This window comes from Drosophila tropicalis, unplaced genomic scaffold (genome assembly GCF_018151085.1).
Source record: "Drosophila tropicalis isolate 14030-0801.00 unplaced genomic scaffold, ASM1815108v1 contig_573, whole genome shotgun sequence".
In the NCBI taxonomy this organism is placed as follows: domain Eukaryota; kingdom Metazoa; phylum Arthropoda; class Insecta; order Diptera; family Drosophilidae; genus Drosophila; species Drosophila tropicalis.
Window position 1 is genome coordinate 2,889,108 of NW_027173049.1, and position 20,270 is coordinate 2,909,377.

Below are 20,270 nucleotides of genomic sequence, written 5' to 3' on the forward strand. Positions count from 1 at the left end.
CAGTTGGAAAATTCTTTCTTTATTCTTGGCGAATCTTAACATTTAATGGTGATAAATGTAATTAACTTGACTTCGGGTGCGATAAGTGGTCGTTCTGTATATCGTAGATAAGACGGGCGATCAACTCGTTGCAGGCGTACTGCTGCTGCCGGAGAAACGATTCTGAATTCACGACAGCTGAATCTTCGTCTTCGCCAAAACCGGAAACTGTGATTAGGACGAAGGAAAAGACTTTTAGCCCACAGTGATGGGCCACAATTACTTCGTGGACAAGTGACATGCCGACTGCGTCTACTCCAAGTAAACTTAAAATTTTTTGCTCGGCCTCTGTCTCATAGACGGGTGACCCCAAGCAGGCAAAAACACCTGTGTGCAGGCATTCTTCGTAGCCCAACGACTTGCCTATCTCCATACCCCTTTCCAACAGACGATTGTCATAGGCGTTTACCATGGACATACATGGGCCACCAAAGCGAGAATCGTGCGGACCGATCAAAGGCGAGGAACCCATCATGCCAAACAAATTGATGTGATCCTTAATTAACATTATATCGCCCACTGCATACGCGGGATTGACGGCGCCGGCGGCACTAGTAAAGAATACATACTTCACCCCGCACAATTTCATGACATGCACTGGCACTGTGCAACTAGCTAGCTCAAATCCGTCGTAGGTGTGAATGCGGCCCTGCATGGCTATCACTGTGGCGCCCATAAAAGTGCCCACGACCAGCTTGTTGTCGTGACCTTCCACTGGCGATACGGGAAACTGTGGGATATCCTTGAATGGTATATCAACGGGATTCTCGATCATGTTGACCATCGATGACAGTACGGTGCTGCATACCACGCCGAATTTCGGACGAATCCTGCAGGTTCTTAGGATGTACTCGGCCATGGCGCTTACATCGTCGTAGTTATACAGAAGACTTTGCGGGGTCACCACAAGTTGCTTTGGTCCGGCTTTGGCTTCCGCCTCTTCGGCTTCTTTCTGTTTCTTTAGCTGTAAACGCCGTGCAAAAAGGCTCTTAGACGCGCAGCATTGTTGACACTTCATTTTGGCGAAAGACTGGCCCGAGGGGAAGGCCAATTCATCACTTATAGCCGGACCCAAAAGAATTTTTTTTTATTTTTTCTACAAATATTTGTTTTACACTTTACAAATCACCAAATAAGACAAGCCAAATGTTTGACAAATATCTCTCACAGCGATAGATTAACACAAATAAATAAAAATAAATAGATTACGGCCAAATACTGAGAAGACGACTCCGTATATGATATTTATAGTGTTGTAAAAAACTTTTCGATTAACCAATTAATCCATTGATTTATTTATCCCATATATCAAAGGTTCCCAAAGTGGTCAAGTTAGATCCCAAGGAGTCGTGAAATAAAAACAGGAACTTCACGAAAATTTAAGAAGGGTCATATATACATAAATCGGTACAATTCGCACCATTATTATTATTCTTTACCTTTAATTGAAGCTATGTGCAAACGCCTTACGAGATGTGATACATTCTACCACATCTTGCTTTGTTAGCTCCTGCAACTAACGCAATTAAACGTAACACAGAATTTATGTAAATATGTATGTTACCAATATACATCAAGATACCAACTTTGATTACAGTTGGACTCAAATTAACAAAGTTATGCTCATAAACGGTTTTCACCAACTGAGCTATAAGGACGATGTTGGCTGTTGGCTGGTAGCGGCGCCAAAGTTACAAATTAATCTTTTCAAGTTTCTTGCATTGATCTCAATTAAAATCGACCTTAAATAATAATGCATAAAGCGCACCATGACGCCTGAAAACTCTGACTCTGCCCGTTGGTCGAAAAGAAAACAAATTTATCGATAACAATTTTCTCCATATTTCATTTCCGCAGAGCGCACAATTTTCCTTTGAGTTTTCACTCTTTTGCACCCTCCTGCGGACTTGGCCAGATTGTCTATGGCAACCTTTACTGTATGGAAATGGAAAACAGCTACCTTTATCGTACAATAAAAATAAGATAATTTATTAATTAATTTATGAAAAATATTCAAATTAAATATCAATGTAAGTAGGTCCACAAGCCATCGACATACATTTATATGTATTTGTATATTTATTTGTGTTTACACTGCGTATACGTGATTTTTGTTGCTCATACGCAGTGCGTGTCAACGATATTCATTGGGTTCAACTAGAGTTCACTTACCCACCCCTCGACATTCCTCCGGCTCGCACTGCAATGAGTTTTTTTTATAACAATCTACTGATACTCGTATATACATATGTATATGTATCTAGGGACACTCGAACAATGTGAGAGTCAAACAGCTGCCCCTGGCATGAGTTGGACTAGCCTTGTCTGGTCTGATCTGGTCTGTTGCTAATTACTGAGGTAAACCAATATGAGAAACAACAAGTTAAACAAAATTTTATATTTGTTTCAATGCGGTTTTTATTTAACTCATCCACACCCTCTACTTTAGCCTCCATATTCTTCTTGACCGTCGTCTAAGCATGAACAATTTGTGTGTGACTTTGGGTAAATCGCTGAAGCGTTTAGCATGCTCAAAGCGATTGGCTAATCAATAAAATTATTAAACAAAAAACACTCACCCTCACACGCACGTGCAAAAAAATTCAAATTGAAATAGAAAACTTGTTGTTGTGATAGTTGTTGTTTTGTTATTTGAGTGAGCACAATGTGGTTTAAGTTACATTAAGAATAACAAACATAGGCAGAGAACGCCCACAAAAAACCTCAGTCGCCATGAACAGTATTTGTAATACCCTCTATTCCCCTGTATGAGTGTATACTTGGCACCTTTTAGTTTTAGCTAGATTTATCAAAACGGGATTGTTTCCATAACAGCCTGAGTGTATGTCGAGGGTAAGAGATTGTTGACGCTCCCGTGTTTCATTGGATTTTGTTCTTTCTATAATTTGCTCATTGCCGTTGGTTGATATCGGATATATGATTATTCGCTGATTCGATGAAACCGCAAAGAGATTAAAGAGGCGAATGCATTAGGTTACATTTTTAACATTTTGGGATAGCAAATCGGACCTTGGTCACTTGTCTGGTTCATGGTCCACCCTTATTGCTGCTCTCTCTCTTTCGATTTGGCTGCTTTGTTTGTCACTTTTCGTCTGTATGCCAAAAAATCGAATGTTTACACTGTAGATAAATGTGCCTGTTGCTATTGTTGATGGTATTCCGGCAGAAAAAACAAGCAGGCCGTTGGAGCGAACGGCTGCTGGTTGACGTGCAAACTCGATTTGGCCACAATTTGCCGTACTTCTCTTTCCGCATCTCTGTTATTATTTACCCATTATTTCGGTTTGCTGTTTAGTTTTTATTTTTGGCATTGCGGTTATATTTTTTCTTTAGGTTTTTGCAATATATATATATATTTTTTTTTTTGCCTATTGAATATTTTGACTGGCATTTGAATGCTAATTGAAGTTATATTTCGCATTTTTGTCTTGGTTGTTGGGCTGATGAGTTGCTGGGTAAGGAAAGAGAGTGAGGTTATTAATATAAATTATAAATATTTACTTGCCAAAATAAAATTAACAAAATTCTGTTATAATATATATATTTTTCTCCTCCGCTTTCAGTTTGAAGAAGCACCTGCAGCAATAACCTGTCAAGAATTAACTGCGATTAGTAAAGTTACTCAACGTTCAACCAATGAAAACCAACAGCAAATACAGCAAATCAGATACCAGAGCAGCAACTACAACATCGTTGACGAGTCGCCTTATCAATTTGAGACAGGGCAAAAGGGATACCAATATTAAAAGAATTCTAATTCATACATACAAGTGTCTCAATCACAATCCGCGACTGAAGATACTCACCTGAAACACACCCACACAGCTGAAAAGCAACCAACTAACGACCGAGTAAAGCCAAGTTCGCCCTTTACGCCGTCTGTTGCACAAAACTCCAGCGAAGAAACAACAAACAGCTAAAAGATCAAGAAACTCAACCGGACTTGGACCCTGCAACTGATACTGCAATAGCCGAAAACAATCCGGTTTTCTTTAAAAAGCCACCAAACTGCACGGCGACAACAACAACCACAGCCACAGACGAGCCCCCTTCAGTGATTGGTTTTTGTTTTTGGTGTTGGCCAGTTTTGTTGCTCCACTTTCGTCGTTGTCGTTGACGTTGTTTTTGATTTTAGTGTTGTCGTTGTTGAGCTGTAGCTGCTTGTCGTGATTGTGATAATAGGAGAACAAGAAAACAAAACAAAACTGGTGTTGCTCTCAGACCGCGATTAAAGGCAAAGTGATTGACATCGATAAGCCAAGTGGAGCGGGAACCAACCACAGCCCATCTACACTCAAATGTACTCCGCTATTGATTATTACGCGGGCATGGGACAAATCGCACAAGACGTAAGTTCATGCAAGATATAAGTGTAGTCGTAAGCTTAAACAATACTATCTTTTAAAAGGTTTATTAATGAGTTTCGATAAGCAGTGCAGAAAATGTCTTTCTTAGGTTCCTGATCTTTATTGTTGTTGATTAGATGAAACATAGGACATTTCATAAATGCAAAATACCAGAATACCAGAAACATAAATGGAAAAACAATGTGATATTAGTTAAAAATTTGACTTTGTAAGCATTTTATGTATGAATCTACCAACATACATACATATGTACATACCTACAGAGGTATGCATGTACGCACATTTTCCAGACGGAGGGAAAATGTTGTTAAATCCTTTTATATCCCTATCTGCCCGTTCCCCTGCCAGTCATTCAATCTTTATCCTTATTGTTTGCAGATATGAACTTGTATGTTTCTCATCCTCTTCATTTCACTTTTTATAGTATTTCAGCAAATTTTTATTTGCATTTTCCTCTGCTAATGAAAAGATATTCGCACCGCAACAATGATACACAGTCCACTACATAGAATTTAAGTTCCCCTCCTCTGATTCCTCTGAATCTGTAGCTCTGATGGTAAGCTTTGGCGCAGGTTGCAAACTTTTTTCCAAATGCCAGCAAACGTTGCCCAGCCAACTGCAAAGAGAAAGAGAGAGAGACAGAAAGGGAAAGAGTAGAACGAGAGATTGAGAGCGAGTATGAAAATAATAAAGTTATTTCACTTAAATTTTACAAATATGAAAATAATGAAATTGAATAAATGTACAGAATGTTACAAAACAATAAAGTTAATTTTGCTATGCATATACATAGTTAGTGGTGGATCTAGTTCCGAGGACAGAAAATAATATAATCGAATCAATTGTTCCTCATTTTCACTCTTCCTATTAGACAAAGACTAGATTTATAATTTGTGTACATGCATTTTATTCCAATTCCTTCTTAAGTTTATTCATTTATTGTTGATGCGCAATTTCTCCCTATCACATTGTATTGTTCATACACACACACACATACACATATGCGTATACACATACATACATGCATATATTGAGAAACCAAAAACCTTGATAAGCCTTTGATAAGCGCTCGTCTCATATATGTATATGTATATGTATGTATGCTTGTTGTGTGTTCTAATATAAAAAAACTAAAAGTTAATATAACGAGAATAAGAATGTATAAGCATTGAGCTGGCCATATACGTACAAACATACATATGTACATATGCATAAGATAACATTTTTAGTCAACTTTTCCATTAGACTTAAAAATAGCAACGAACAATAAGAAAAGGAAAAACAGAAATTGGGTCATCTAATCAGCAAACGATGCGAATGGTACGCAATTCTGACTGACCTGGAATTAAATTTAAATAAAATTAAATTCCCAAAGGCTTTTCCAACCAAATAAATAACAAAAACTTAAAAATTCACATTGTGCGCAAAATGTTAAGAATTAATGTGGCCATGTTCAGATGAGGTCTGCCAGTTTGGGTAATAACACACAGGTACTGTGGCATGGCCAAAAGTCAAATGTTGCAAGGACTCTTCAAGCCACAAGAGTGGAAGATTCCCATGCACAATGACCCTGGCATCGCCTTGAAGGTTGACAAGGCTAATAGGTTTTCATTCAACAGGTTTTCGCATACTTCTCTAACAGACCTCGGTTCAACCTTTTGGGTGTGCTTGAAAGGGTTATTGTTTATTACAATGTGAATGCTTTTCAATTAAAATTATAATAGATTTCATTAAACTATGTGTGCATGAAAATGGAAATGTCATAACGATTTGTCAATTGCAGGCATCGAAGCTGCAAATTAAATTTAAATAGAAAATGTCAAGTGAAATAAATAAAGATACTTATTTATATGCATATAAAATAATCAGAGTTGGATATTTTGTGCAAAACGTTAATTGAGATGACGGCGTTCGTTGTTGTTTTCGTTGCTGTCAAAATTTTCAGAGGTTAAGCATTTTATTTACGCATCATGAAACAAAAACAAAATCAACAGAAATTTGTACAAAAATACTCCAAACAAAAATAAACAGATGTGCGCATTTCTCAGAGTCTGGCAATAGTCCAAAAATTTGTCCGAGTGACTGAATGAGTGACGGAACTCAATTCGGGATGCGAAAACTGATGATGATGATGGCCCAGAAATTAATTTCGGAAGAGTGAACACCTTGAGAATGCATCCGAAAATTCAATTCACCTATATTTCTCTCTTATTCTTCCGAGTTTCCTAAAATTTTCGTAAATTTTGGCTATTTGATTGAGGAAGTCATAAGAAGAAAGCCTCACAATCAAAGTCTGTCAAATGAAAATTGGTCTATTAAGAGTTCTACTTAACTAGTTTTGACTGTGGTGTGTTCTAAAAAATGATTTCTTTCTGTTAATCTGTTTTTATAGTTTTATATACTTATGCATTGTATATATAAAACAATAAATGTCACAAGAATATTTTTGTCATTTTGTTTACTCGGATAAAGTTCGTTAACCCTGGTTAAATATAATGAATAAAATTATATCAATATAATAATTGCCAATAATTGAAATTTAAATTTGTTATCAATTAGTCTTTTTTTTGGTTGTCCTAGTTGTCCTGTTTAGTTCGGAGTAGTAATGCATACTTAATAATTTGTCACACTTTTGCTTTTGTCAGTTTGCCACTTTTTCTGTTTCTGTTCAATTGTTTGCATTTTATCAGTAGACAAAGTGCCATGCCAAGTGCCAGACAAGTTGGTGCTTCTATGTACATACATATATGTACGTATGTTCATGCATACATACATACTTACATACATATGTATGTATGCACAAGTCCAGGATCGAGTCACGTCAGTCAGTGCCAATAGTCATAACACGCACCCACACATAAACACATTGAGGTTGGTCAACATTGCCTCAGATATACAATGTCTGTGTCGAGTATCTGGATAAACACACACACATGCATTTACGAATTGTATGTGAGAGAGTCATGCACAAGTGGAAAATATTTTGCATGGCGATTCAAACAATGGGACGACAACACAAAAGGGAATTGGGCAAATGCAGAACAGAACATGATACTTGTACACTAACACACACGCGCACATACCCACTCACATTTGATAGTGTGTGTGTGTGTGTGTGTGTTAGCTTCATAAAGGAGTGTATTGTGCGCATATCAACAACAAATTTGTAAATATGTACACTTACATACATAAATTGACAACGACATTAACAACAACAATATAAATGATAATGATAATTGCATTTCCTATTGATAAAAATGCAAAAAGTGCAAGGAAAGCAGAAAATTGTTTACTCAGACAAGCTTCTCGTATTGCCCAAGTAAAATCTGTATGAATCCCATAGCCATCGACCATTATGGGTTCAAATGAAAGTTTTTAGATATGTACATTCTTTAAATTTTGCTCTGTATCTTTAATCTATTCCAAAAATTCATATAATTTCTTTCTTAGCTTTCGACCCGCAACGGTGAATTACATTTTCCCCAAATGTCCTTTCGAAAGCGAATCTCGCTTTATAGAAATAATTAACTATATTATCAAAATCTTTTATAATTGTCTAATAAGATAACTTTTTTGGCTATATGAATTCGGCTTGTCGTGCTGATCAACAATATATGTACATATGTACATATATACTTGATATGGCCGGAGATGCTCCCTTCTATTCTTTGCACACTTCTGAGCAAAATTAATATACTCTATTTGCAAGGGTATACAAATTGTTTATCACGTCTAGACAATTCTTTATTATTATTATCTACGCGCACACTTACATACACGGGACAATATGTAAGAAATTTGTTGTTGTTATTTTTGTTTTTCTTATTATGAACACATGCAAATGAGAACTACTTGAAGTTCATTCCGTCACCTGGTTTGTCTATTATACCCTGCAGCCATTAGTTGAATCGGGTATCTTGAGACCTTCTTGATATGAATTTTCATATTCATTCGTAGGTATATTCATACTTGCATACTTAAATGTACATATGGAAAGAAACTAAACGTTGAATTGGAGGGAATATTGATGTAGGCTCATTTAACTGAATGTACACCCATGGACAAATAAATAGATGCGAGCCCCTAGTGGAGAGTATTAGTGAACTAGTTAGTATTGAGTCCAGTGGTTTGGGATTGTTTTCCAACGCAAGATTTTCTTTGAATCATTCGTATTTGTAAAGATTTGATTGATATTCTACTAAAGTGGAAAAGTAAATTTTCGAACCTTAATTCTAGTAAGAACTCTTAAGAACAACCTTAAGAACCATCTATTAACCTTTATTGCCTTAATAGCGCACAGGGAAATACAGGGTGCCACACCCGTGTAGAACCTTGGAGATAAACAATGTCGTCTGCGCATACGAATATAAAAATAAATTTTCAAGAATAATTGTGATTATTCACATTCAGCAAAGTTCAATTAAATTATAAACTACATGATTTGTTGAATACCTCTATATGTTTGGTCAAAATATTTCTGAAGGCTGGTAATTTTTCCTGGGAAGGACCTTTTTTTACATCATTATACTGATCGTAGAACTTGCCACATCAGTTCTCGAATCCTCCTCACGCCTATTTATTTGTCCATAAGTGTACATATGTATGTATATGTATAATAAGTATTTCCATGCTTCTTAGCTGGCTTACATTATTTTATAACACCTGACGTTTTTTCCACTTTAGTTGTTTACCTACATATTTGCTTACCTATTTGTTTGCCATTGCCTTTGCTTATTCCTATCGTTATTTATATTATATTTCTATTGCTACATCTATTTCCATTTCGTTCCTTCTCCCAGACGTTTCTACCATTTATGCTAATTTATTTGCTTGTTTACCAGCTTTTGTTTTAATTTGTTGAGGTTGAGGCCGCTCCGGCTGTGGGATGACATTTGGGGGAGGTGGTGCGGGGGTAAGCCGATGGCACGCCCACGCCTGGAACAGAATAGAATGAAATGAAATAGAACTTGAAAACCTGCGGTCTAAATTTCAGTTCACAACTTTAAAATTATGGCACATTACTGAGCTAATTATCTTAATTTATTAATTTGTTGTGTGTGTCTGTGTGTGTAGAACTGTTGCAAACACAAAGGAAATCAAAATTAGCTTACAAAAATTAATTACCCTCAATTTGCATAAGCTCAAAAAGGCGTAAAGCGCGTTATTCCCTTGTGCTGTTTGTTTTTACTCTTTTATTTCGTTTTGTGTTCCGCTTACATCCGGCAGATACAAATGGCAGTCACTATATGTATGTATATGTACATGCATATACTATTTGTGTATGTATATGTAAATATTCACTGCTCATCGGGAAACAGCAGAAAAAGCTGACATTATCTTTTGATTTTAATCGCCACGCTTCATGATTTCGCACGTAAACACAATTGCCGCATACAGTGTCCAAGAAAATAGTTCCCTTATTGAATATGCATAAGTGTTGAAAGCAGGAGCGCATCTATCTTATAACAGGCAAAATTTAAACTCTAATACTTTTTTAGTTAAATGAATGTTACAATTTTTATTAAATAACAATAAGTGCTGATGTGATGTAAGTTATCTATGTTTTGTTGTTCAGTTTCTCCATGTACTTGTACTTCAGTTTCTAAATGAGTTTGTTTTAAAAAAAACTTGGATGATTGTAATCAGATTTAGATTTTAACAAAGTTAACTCCTTCTTCTTTGTTTTGGTCATGTTTGATACATACATATGTACATAGATAACGATGGAATAAGATTTCCTTATTGTTTCTCCGAATTGATATATTTTAAAAACTCGCATTCAACTAGTTATGACTAAGATTTATGAATAAATTGTATCCACGTTAGTTACCAGGTTAGTTAAGGTTATTGACTAAAGAAGACAGCTTGATCTCTTTTATTCACATTTTATGCGTTTGTCCTTTAAATAGGAATTATGTTTCAATCTAATAGGATTGCTTGCCATCAAGAAAAGCAGCTTCATTTGTTGATCACACACACATAGTTCACGCGTGACGGTTCATTAGATGCCCGAAAAATGGCCACAAAGTTTCAATTAGGCATACCAAAGTGCAATCCACACAGACACATAGCCACACAAATGTAAATGCAATTGAAATTGAAACCCCATTAAATCACGTATACGCCATAATAGACAAACAAAATTTCGCAAAAACAACCAGCAACAGGGGAAGGCACTCGTACTACACACAAGTAGACATGCTTGTTGGGTTGTTTGTTGGTTGATGGTTGTTCGTGTTAATGATTCCTCCTCCTCCCCCCTCCCTCACCGAATCGTCCTACTGCTATTTATCCATTAAACTTGGTCTAACCCAGTAGCACCAGCGGCGCCTTTAGCAAAAACCTATCGACCATGCCTGAGACAAGTGAACTGCAACGAACAACATATTTGAAGTTCTATATTTGAATTCAAACATCATCGTGTCATAGAGAGTTGTCTATTGTTATATGGAATTGAAGTAGTTTTCTTTTCCAGAAGTTAAACTTATATTTCCAATAACTGTGTCTTGGGGCTGTGAATCCTAAGAGAAGCAAGCAGAAAACGAGATTTACAATACGCAGCATAATTTCGAGACACTCCTAATGGGCAGTCCTCATGTAAGTATGATAGATACTTGCACCGAGTGAACTCCTGGCCAGCGTAAGCCCAACTAAGCCAAACCAAAACCAAGTTTGCTGTGGATCAAAAACTTGTTTTTGATTTTCCCAAAACGGGTTTGCTCAGTAGTAAGTATGTATCGCACGTACATACATACACACTAATACCAATATGCGGGTGTGTTTACGTGTAAGTGTGCTAATTTTCCATACCATATTTTTGAAATATATATACATACATACATACATGTAGGTTTATATATGTACATATGTATATAGTAAATGAAATGTCAAGTTAAAGGTTGGCTATGGCTTGCGTTCAATTAAAAGCAAACTTGATCATTTATGCTGCTGTTATGTGTGTTTTCTGGGGGTCCATTAAGCCAACTATTAAATACTTGACTTTTGTTTTTCATGTAGCAAATTAATTGAAATAAATTTACATAATTTCAACCCGCTATCACTCCCCTCCCACCCCACTTGCCGTTGCCTTTCACACAAGATAGACATTTGCATGAGAATAGTTTGGAATAAATCACATTGATTAATGACCAAAACACCAATCTGACTTTCTTGTCTAGTTTGTGTTTTGTTAAACATTTGTTAATTCTGTCTGATGCCAGCTACCAAAATATATCTCTTATTTCTTTATTTAACATTTCGAAAGAAAAAAATTAATTAATTATGTGAAAGTGTTGGCATTTTTCTGTTTGTTTGTTGTTTTATGCATACTTTTGTCACAAAATACAAACACAAATCTGAATTTCGAATAGTTTAACCGAATTAAGTCAAAGGTGGTAGGCGTTAGTTCCAACTAGATCTCTGAGTAGATAACGATATTTCATGATAATCATCGATTGGCTTCGAATTGGCAATGGTAAAGAATCTTTTGTTTCTATACCATGTAGTCATATATTCTTGATCACCAGCCGAGTCCATCTAGCCATGTCTATTTTTGCGCATTCATCTCGGGGACTATAACTGTAGGTTTTATTTTAACGGAAGAAACACATACTAAAAGTTAAAATAGTTGTTTCACTTGGTACATGGTATACCAAAGTCGGCTCGAGGATTTAGTTTTTAAATGTGTGCGTGAGTGGGTGTTCCTTTGGTTGAAATAAAAAACTTGATTTTATTAGCCTAGCTTTCGATTAGATCCATATATGAAACGAAACCCAATCATCATTAAACCAGCTATTTATGATATGAATATGTTCAACCCATGCACAAACGCACACTGACACATTGTCACCTTCCCTTATTTACAAATTTTACATTATGTACTACATTAGGAGTATGCAAATGAACTGAAACATACAACAAAACCAAATTTACAACTAATCGAAATATGCGTTTCAAAGCAACAACAATTGTTCTTTTATCGAAGCTAATGCCATTGAAGAAGTCATTTTCAAAGCTATCGTGATTTTCATAGCATTTAGCCATTACACCATAGGATAATATGAAACGTCAAATCGATGTAACCATATCGGTCAGTCTGTTTAAACACATAGAGCCCAGAGTCTTTGAAAGATGGGCGCTACGAAATTGAAAGGTTCAAGCAAAGTTGGGTGTTATTTATTAATTAGAATTAAACGATTGCATTTTTTAGTGACTACAAATTAAGTAAATTAAGACTAAAGAACGCATGAAGCATGCTATTTAATCGTGTAACAGCTTTATAGCATAATATACTCATCCGATTTTGATCGAATTGGGCATAGTCATTAAAGGTTTTATAAAGCTGACAAAGTAATTTAAAAGTAATGAAGTTACTGCTAAAAGTCACTGAACATTCTTTGTCTGACAGTGAAACAAAATAAATCTGGATTCTTCTGTTAATTTGCTCTAAATACTATACATATGTAGATACTAATTGTAAACAATCTTCTGAGTTTTATGTTACTGCAATTTGATAGAGGAACTTAAGTTTCTTATACAACATGTTGACCCATTACAATCTGGCTAAATTTCGCAAGAGTTGCAGCAAAATGATGTTTACTCTGTTTATGTTTATCTTTCTATACATATTATGTATGTATATATTATTTGTACACATATCTATATGCAGTATTTGTAGGCGTCCGGCGATAAACATCTAACTGATTACAAGTACAATGTGTCTGCACACAAGCAGCCAAACTAATTTCGCTATCAACTACAAAGAAACAAGCAAAACCAACTAAAAAGTCATTGAACGCTTAATAACATCGCCCTAGTTAGTTCAGGCAGGCAGTCGGAGCAACAACAGCAGCAGAAAAACAAAATAATAAAAAAACAGCTTTGATTAAATTTTTCTTATGATGTAGTCTAGTATAAAATGAGTAGCCAAAAACTAAAATATGTGTGCGTGTTGCCCAAATGCCAACGAGATGCCTTATAGATATGCCTTTGGCTTCGCTTTATCTTTAATTTCCAACTTGATGAGCTTGTGGGATAACTTTCCATGCTTGATTTTAGTGGGAGTGGAGGGCAGTTGAAGCAGCAGTCCGAGTGCTAAGTGAACTAAGCTGCTTAAAATTATCTCACAATGGCCCTGGCACCGGCACCGGAGGCTATTCAATGGCCTCAACTAATAGGCAACAGAGCAATCTTCTTAGCCAGATACACAATACACCTAAGCCTAAATTGCATATTGCTGCATTCAGCATAAGCCATTTGATAATTATTTCCTTGGCATATCTTCAATATGCCATATGCACTTGGCTTTGCTTTTCTTTCTTTTCTTTCATTTCCATGGCAGCCTTTTATTAAGGGATCATTTTCAGTGGCAGTAGGCAGCAGTCAGTCACAAGGGGCCAGTCAAACCACACACCCAGCTAAAATTGAATAAAAGAGCCAACTTTTGAATATTATTTCAAGCAAAATTCAATAATACCTTTGCAAAATATTGGACTGTGCAAAAACTGAACACGCTTCCTGCGCATGAGTTAGTTAGCCCGTTCTTGGATTTAGTAGAATTGAGAGTATATTTTTCTATTGGAAATTGGTTTCTTCTAATTGATTTCTTATTGTCCTTTTTTGCAGTGTTCCAGCGCAGATACAGACTTCGTTGATATGGATCTCGATGATTTGGATCAAGTGACCCAGGTGATTGGCTATCATCCGCGATACAAAGACCATTTTCTACACACTCAGAACTTTATAATGAAAGGCGATGGACCATTGCCCTATCACTACCGATACTATTTGGCTATAATTGTGAGTAAAGCATATGGAACTATTACCAAACCACTTTAAAGCAACTGTGAACAGAATATTGTTATTTCAATTATACTTTGCATTTTGTTGTATGCCATTATCATTCATAATGGATGGGTGGTGGGGTGGAAAAAACACGGGCGAAAATCAATTAGTGATTGAATTTTGCATGAGCTAAATTTCGAATTGGCATAATAAGTTAGTTCTTTCTGTCTACCCTACACTTAAAGCTTAAGAGCATGGGTATGTCAGTCACAGAAGCAGGAACGATAGAAAAATCAATTTGAGTTAACAATATTAATAAACTCAATGTGAAAACCGACTTCAAGTGAATGAGTAAAACCAAACTAATTTAATTAATTAGATTTCCCAAGATTTGTCATGAAAATGTCCAATTCAAAACCGCACAATTCGAATAATTCAAATGATTTGAGTGCCTTAGTACAATTCAATGCTTTGACACTCAATTAAACGAATTATAAGAGATTTGACAAGTACTTATTACTTGTACTTATTCGTTTCATTTGACTTGATTTTTCCATTATTCATGCACCTCTCTACAGAGTGTGTACAAGTCGAGGCAACTTTTCATGTTCAGTTGACATGTTTGTTTTCGTTTTTATTGACTATTTCGTTTCCCATTTGACTCTAAATAAATGGCATTGAAATGATTATTTGCTTATTTCGAGCCAGACAAAATTGCATTTAATTGCTTTTACGGAATTCATTTTTTTCTGTTTTAGAACTTGTAGCTTTTGATTCTGCTTTTATTTTACACACTTTTCTCTCACCTACCAATCAAAATATCGTATGAAAAAATTAAACTATATCCATTTTTATTGGTACCTTCCACAAGTTATGTATTCAAAGAATAAACTAAAAAACCTTTTTGACTTTGTTCATATCAACAAATTATTAAATTTTAATTAAGAAATTGATAGATTATCTAAAATGTAAACTCTCGACGGTTTTCTCGATGGCTTTTTCCAACACCAAAACTATATTTGTTCCAAAAACGAATAGAAGACAATTTTATGGCGATTGAGTAGTAAAATTGAATTAAAATTTGTTTAAAGATCAGCGAACCTGATCACATCTTTCCGATTTCCGCAACAAGCAATAGAACAGAAATAGAATTGTCAAAGCTTTGTCAAATTACATTTTACAACTAAATTCTTTAAAATATATAAAGTAAGGTACTTCCTGGTGGATTTTCTATGATAATAGAGTGAGACTAATTTGTGGAGTCCTTTGGAGTTGCTGTGTTTTTCACGGGCAAAGCTGCATAAGTTCTCTCAACACAGTCCATAAATAAGCACCCACCTGTGAGGTGTCTTCGCTCTATTCACTCCATTCCATTTCGTTCTGTTCTGTTCTATTGTGGCGACGGATAGATGCACGTTCTGTTCATCATGCATTTGACTGACAGGAAGAAGATGGGGTGTGGGGGCACGGAGCGTTTTGTGGGCGATGCGGCATTGTATTGTGTGCATTGTTTGGCTCTGAGCAAAATTAAGCACATTAGCTCACCCGTCGACTGGCGCTGTCAGCTTGCATTTGCTTTTCGCTTTTTGTTGCTTGTTTGGTTGGTTGTTGATATCCTATCGATGCCAGATCTCCTGCTCCCCTATCTCCTCCGTCAGGATGTCTAAATATCCACAACATGAGCAAATTATTTCCACAGATTTGAGCCCCCTTCTTCCCCGTTCCCCATCATTACGTATCCCTGTCATAACAACATACCTGAGGCTCTATTCCCCTCTCCCTTTTTCGCTTTTTCCATAACACATCTACTTACATACATAGGTACATACATATGTGTGCAGTAAAACAGCATCTGAAAAACAGACTAAACTTATAAACGTCAACGTCCAATAAAAGCAGCAACTAGCATAAAGCCCTTTTCAATTCGGATCCGCACAGACATATCCAGTAAAATATAGAAACATAAAAAGAAATAGTATACATTCTGGTTGGCTTTTCTCTTCCATTTTTGTTTGTATACCTTGCTCAAACACGGTGAAATAGCATATTAAAGTCACCAAAATGTTTGGAAGAGCCTGAAGGAAGAGTTTCCGACCCTCATTCTCATTCAATGTCATCAGCAGCTATTCATTATGTTGCATGGTAGAGCGAAGTCGTCGCGACGACTCACTTGGTTGAATTTATTTCCAGTAATGCTGAGCAGTTCAGACCTTAATGTGCTTATTAATTATTTTCATACATTTTTGGGAAAGCAGCTTTAAAATTTGTTGAAAAGGCAAAGGACCATGACGCAGTTAGTGGGCCATGGTCCTCTTTCTATGTCCTTGGTGCACGCATATTGCTTTTAACCGCAAAGCCGATTGGAAAGACAAAAGGAATAACTTTGACCAACTACAGCAACATTGCTGAAACAGTCACCCGAAAATATGAAGATGCCGGGAAACAATTTCTATATTAAATATTCGCGTCTGTATCAAAATATGTCCTTACGGACAAATGAAATCCTTACGGTCATAAACGAAATACTGGCAGCCAAGTAGGATCCACTACTTATGTCACTAATTATGAGTAATGGCTATTAAGATGCTAATTAGTAATGCTCCAAAAGATGTCAAATTTTAATTCTGTGCTATGTTTGAAATGTAAAAAGCGCAAAATAACATAACTGCACTTATGCTATCTACATACATTGATAATCAAAAGCAGATCATAACATAAAACAAAGGCAAAATGACATATCCAAGTCCTTGTATGAGTATTAAGCCTTAATTGACATTGATTTCGAAAGGATCGAATGTTGTCTATATAATGGCCTTTAGGCATGGCAGGAAATAAAAGAAAAATTAAAAAATGTTTTTTTGGGACTAAGCTTTTATTATTTGTGGTCCTTTTGACAGAAATGGACAGACTAGACAGACAGGCGAGCCGATTTGCCGATAGACAGAGCGATAGATAGACCGCTAGATAGAGATACCCAATTTCATTCGTTTTTTTGCTTTTAATTGGATCGCAGGCAGCTGCTCGGCATCAGTGTCCCTATCTGGTGAAACGGTACGAGAAGGAGTTCATCAATCAGGGGGGCAGCAGCGACTGGCTCAATGGCCTGGAGTACATACCTCCCAAACTACGTGCCATATATGATATAAATAAAATATTAGCACACCGTCCATGGCTGTTGCGCAAGGAGCATATCGAGGTAACCACTTGCATCATTAATAAGCCGCCATCTTGACTAAACTCTGCTCAAATTTTATTTTGCAGCGCCTGACCAAGGGCAAAAATAGCTGGTCATTGTCAGAAGTGGTACATGCCATGGTCCTGCTATCACATTTCCATTCACTATCATCGTTTGTTTTCTCTTGCGGTCTGACACAAAAACTGGATGGTTTGTCTAGTCCCAAATTGAAGAGTGCTCCAGCAGAGATATCTCCCAATGGGAATGGTGTTGCTGCCGGGTCACGTCAGACCACAACAAGTCCTATACATCAGCAGCAGCTACAACTGCAGCAACAGCAACAGCAAAAAACTGTTCTAGGCGAGATATCTTTAAATGGCAGCTCAACAAATCCGATGGACAATTCAGGTGGTGGAGCGACTGGGGCAGCTGCTCTTAATGGCTATCTGGGTAAGAAGCTATAAGTTTTTAGTTGATTATTTGTCTTTGTGGTAACTGACCTTTTGTTTTTGTTTGTCACAGCTACCGCTCAGCAGCAGCCACAGCAACACGGCATCTGCGTGGAGGCTCTCATGGAGCGAATGAAGGTTTTGTCCCAGAAGCAGGACGAATGCAGCGAGGCAGAGCTGAGCAACCGTTTTAAGAATGTTGAAATGCAAACGGCCGAATTGCCAGCAGTCACTCCCGAGGCGGCTGTGGTACTGCCACCCATAATCTCCCAGTATGTGGACGATCCGAACTTTACGTATCAAGACTTTGCCCGTCGCGGTGCCGAAAATATCAACACATTTCGCATACAGGACTATTCCTGGGAGGATCATGGCTACTCATTGGTAGATGGGTAAGTGTTCCCTTGTAATCAGCCTATTAAACAAATAAACGATCTCTGCTCTTCGCTTGCAGGTTGTACAATGAGGTCGGTACTTTCCTGGATGAGAAATTTCGAGCTGCCTATAATCTCACATATTTCACAATGGGCGGCATTAAAAATGTAGATACCTCAAAATTTCGTCGAGCAATTTGGAATTACATACAATGCATCTATGGCATACGTCACGACGACTATGACTATGGTGAGGTGAATCAGGTTAGTTGGTGCGATCGATCCACTAAAGGAATACTATCTTTTATTCTAAACCGAATCGATCTTTACTTTCCAGTTGCTTGTCCGTCCCTTGAAAATGTTTATAAAGACAGCCTGTTGCTTTCCCGAACGCATTACCACCAAGGACTATGACAGTGTGCTGGTAGAGCTGCAGGACAGTGAAAAGGTAGGACTTGACTCTTATTTCCGTTCTATTTGCTAATCTCTCATTCTTTTCATGTGTGCAGGTTCACGTGAATCTAATGATAATGGAAGCCCGCAATCAGGCCGAATTACTATATGCACTGCGCGAAATAATGCGCTATATGACTTGATCTCATTAAGTGAATAAAAGATACACCCACACCCACACACATACACATCTACATATAACCTATTATATATACAATATATACATATTTAAAACACACTCAAACACGCCTGTATACAAAGCAAATGTTTGTTATCTAAAATTCAAGACGAAAAGGAACAGAACAGAACACAATGAAGTGAAGCAATTTCACAATGCAATACATGTATGGACAACCTATACATACATATGTGAATATGTAGAACTCGATTGAGATTTTTTGTGCAATTGCCAATTTGAGTCAATGTAAATAGAAGTAATAATTTTTAACAATATCCGACTATAATTATATACCTTACATATATACACGTTTTATTGCATAAATCCATAATTCAATGTCAACGTCCAATCTTATGAGTGTGAACAATTCTTAAACCAAATACTATGTATGTATCTATGAGTAGCTGTTGTAAGATACTTGAATTCAATCGAACTAAACCCCATTGTAAAGTCGAACTTTAGAACTACCGAGCAGACTTAATCAAAACTGTTTACAATTTTCAATTATTTTCTGTTTCTTTCTCGTGCAAGCAACCATCAATCAATCACTGTACATATGTATTATGTTTTGTTTTAATTATTTAAGTGAAATAAATACATTTTTTATTTTAATTATAAAAGCAATAAAAATTTAACTACTTTTCTTTTCTTTTTTGTTAAGTTACATTTCAAAAGGAGGGGATTATTATTTCAAAATCGTAAACTTAATAATTTCGACTGCATTTTAATTATTTTGATTTCATTTAAAATTGTATATGTATATTTAATTTTTGTACCTTCAGTTTTCAAATTTTCAATTGTAGGACTATTGAGAACCTTATTTGTTTAAAACTTGTAGAGTTAAATGGGATCTCGCCACCATTGGGATTGCCCATTAGGTTAATCAAGATTTGCTGAAAACAATAAGCTTACCCTGAACTGCAAAAATTTCAAGTGTTTATTGTACTTATTGATGATTATATATACGTACTTTCATGCATACATATGTATATAATGGATAAAAAATAGATCCAATAGTATTTAGATAAGTGTATATATATACATACCTAGTAAGGTCTTGAAACAGGTTTCGTGATATCGAATATGGCATATTGTGCTTAAATGGATACATTTGAATTAGAAACTAAATGCCCTAGTTAAGTACTTTAAAGGAGATTCCGATCTGTATCAATCTGTCATCAAAACTGTCAAGTCTATTCTTTCTATTCTTGGCTTTATTTCTGTTATCAAAATATATTTAGTGAATGTGAGTGTGGGGAACCATAGTACATTGTAAATGAGCAAGATAATTTTTGAAAAAATGGAGGGTGGTCTCTAGTCTATCTTCTCAATGCTATCTTTTATGAACATCTCAAAAGCTATGGACAGTGGCAGAGAGAAGAAGAAAGGAAGCTCCAATGGAGAGAAATATTCTTTGTAGTTGATAAATGA

General features: G+C 36.2%; 2 protein-coding genes and 1 long non-coding RNA gene across 3 annotated transcripts; 1 reads left to right on the top strand and 2 right to left on the bottom strand.

The window, feature by feature from the left end:
• Nucleotides 1–3: 3 nt before the first annotated feature.
• Nucleotides 4–1,175, bottom strand: LOC137575404 (purine nucleoside phosphorylase). Its single transcript, XM_068287966.1, has one exon. The coding sequence runs from the start codon at nucleotides 1,055–1,057 to the stop codon at nucleotides 62–64; it is 996 nt and encodes a 331-aa protein (XP_068144067.1). The 5' UTR covers nucleotides 1,058–1,175; the 3' UTR covers nucleotides 4–61.
• Nucleotides 1,176–3,867: 2,692 nt separating this feature from the next.
• Sesn (Sestrin) lies at nucleotides 3,868–19,469 on the top strand. The gene is made up of 8 exons (XM_068287747.1): nucleotides 3,868–4,409; nucleotides 14,052–14,225; nucleotides 17,224–17,406; nucleotides 17,472–17,835; nucleotides 17,908–18,226; nucleotides 18,289–18,472; nucleotides 18,546–18,656; nucleotides 18,718–19,469. Exons 1-8 carry the CDS (start codon nucleotides 4,359–4,361, stop codon nucleotides 18,802–18,804), a joined length of 1,473 nt encoding a protein of 490 aa, XP_068143848.1. The 5' UTR covers nucleotides 3,868–4,358; the 3' UTR covers nucleotides 18,805–19,469.
• On the bottom strand, nucleotides 4,508–5,292 carry LOC137575276 (uncharacterized). Its single transcript, XR_011032139.1, has 3 exons — nucleotides 5,217–5,292; nucleotides 4,685–5,043; nucleotides 4,508–4,524 (listed from the first exon to the last, which is right to left on the bottom strand). It is a non-coding gene; the product is annotated as an uncharacterized lncRNA (long non-coding RNA).
• Nucleotides 19,470–20,270: the final 801 nt, after the last annotated feature.

What these genes read in the sequence shown, in the direction of transcription:
- LOC137575404 (XM_068287966.1), bottom strand. Translation starts at nt 1,057, where the DNA reads ATGAAGTGTCAACAATGCTGCGCGTCTAAGAGCCTTTTTGCACGGCGT.
- Sesn (XM_068287747.1), top strand. Translation starts at nt 4,359, where the DNA reads ATGTACTCCGCTATTGATTATTACGCGGGCATGGGACAAATCGCACAA. An exon ending in TGGGACAAATCGCACAAGAC is followed by an intron (nt 4,410 to 14,051) that starts GTAAGTTCATGC and finishes CCTTTTTTGCAG; the next exon opens with TGTTCCAGCGCAGATACAGA. An exon ending in TGCTCTTAATGGCTATCTGG is followed by an intron (nt 17,836 to 17,907) that starts GTAAGAAGCTAT and finishes TGTTTGTCACAG; the next exon opens with CTACCGCTCAGCAGCAGCCA.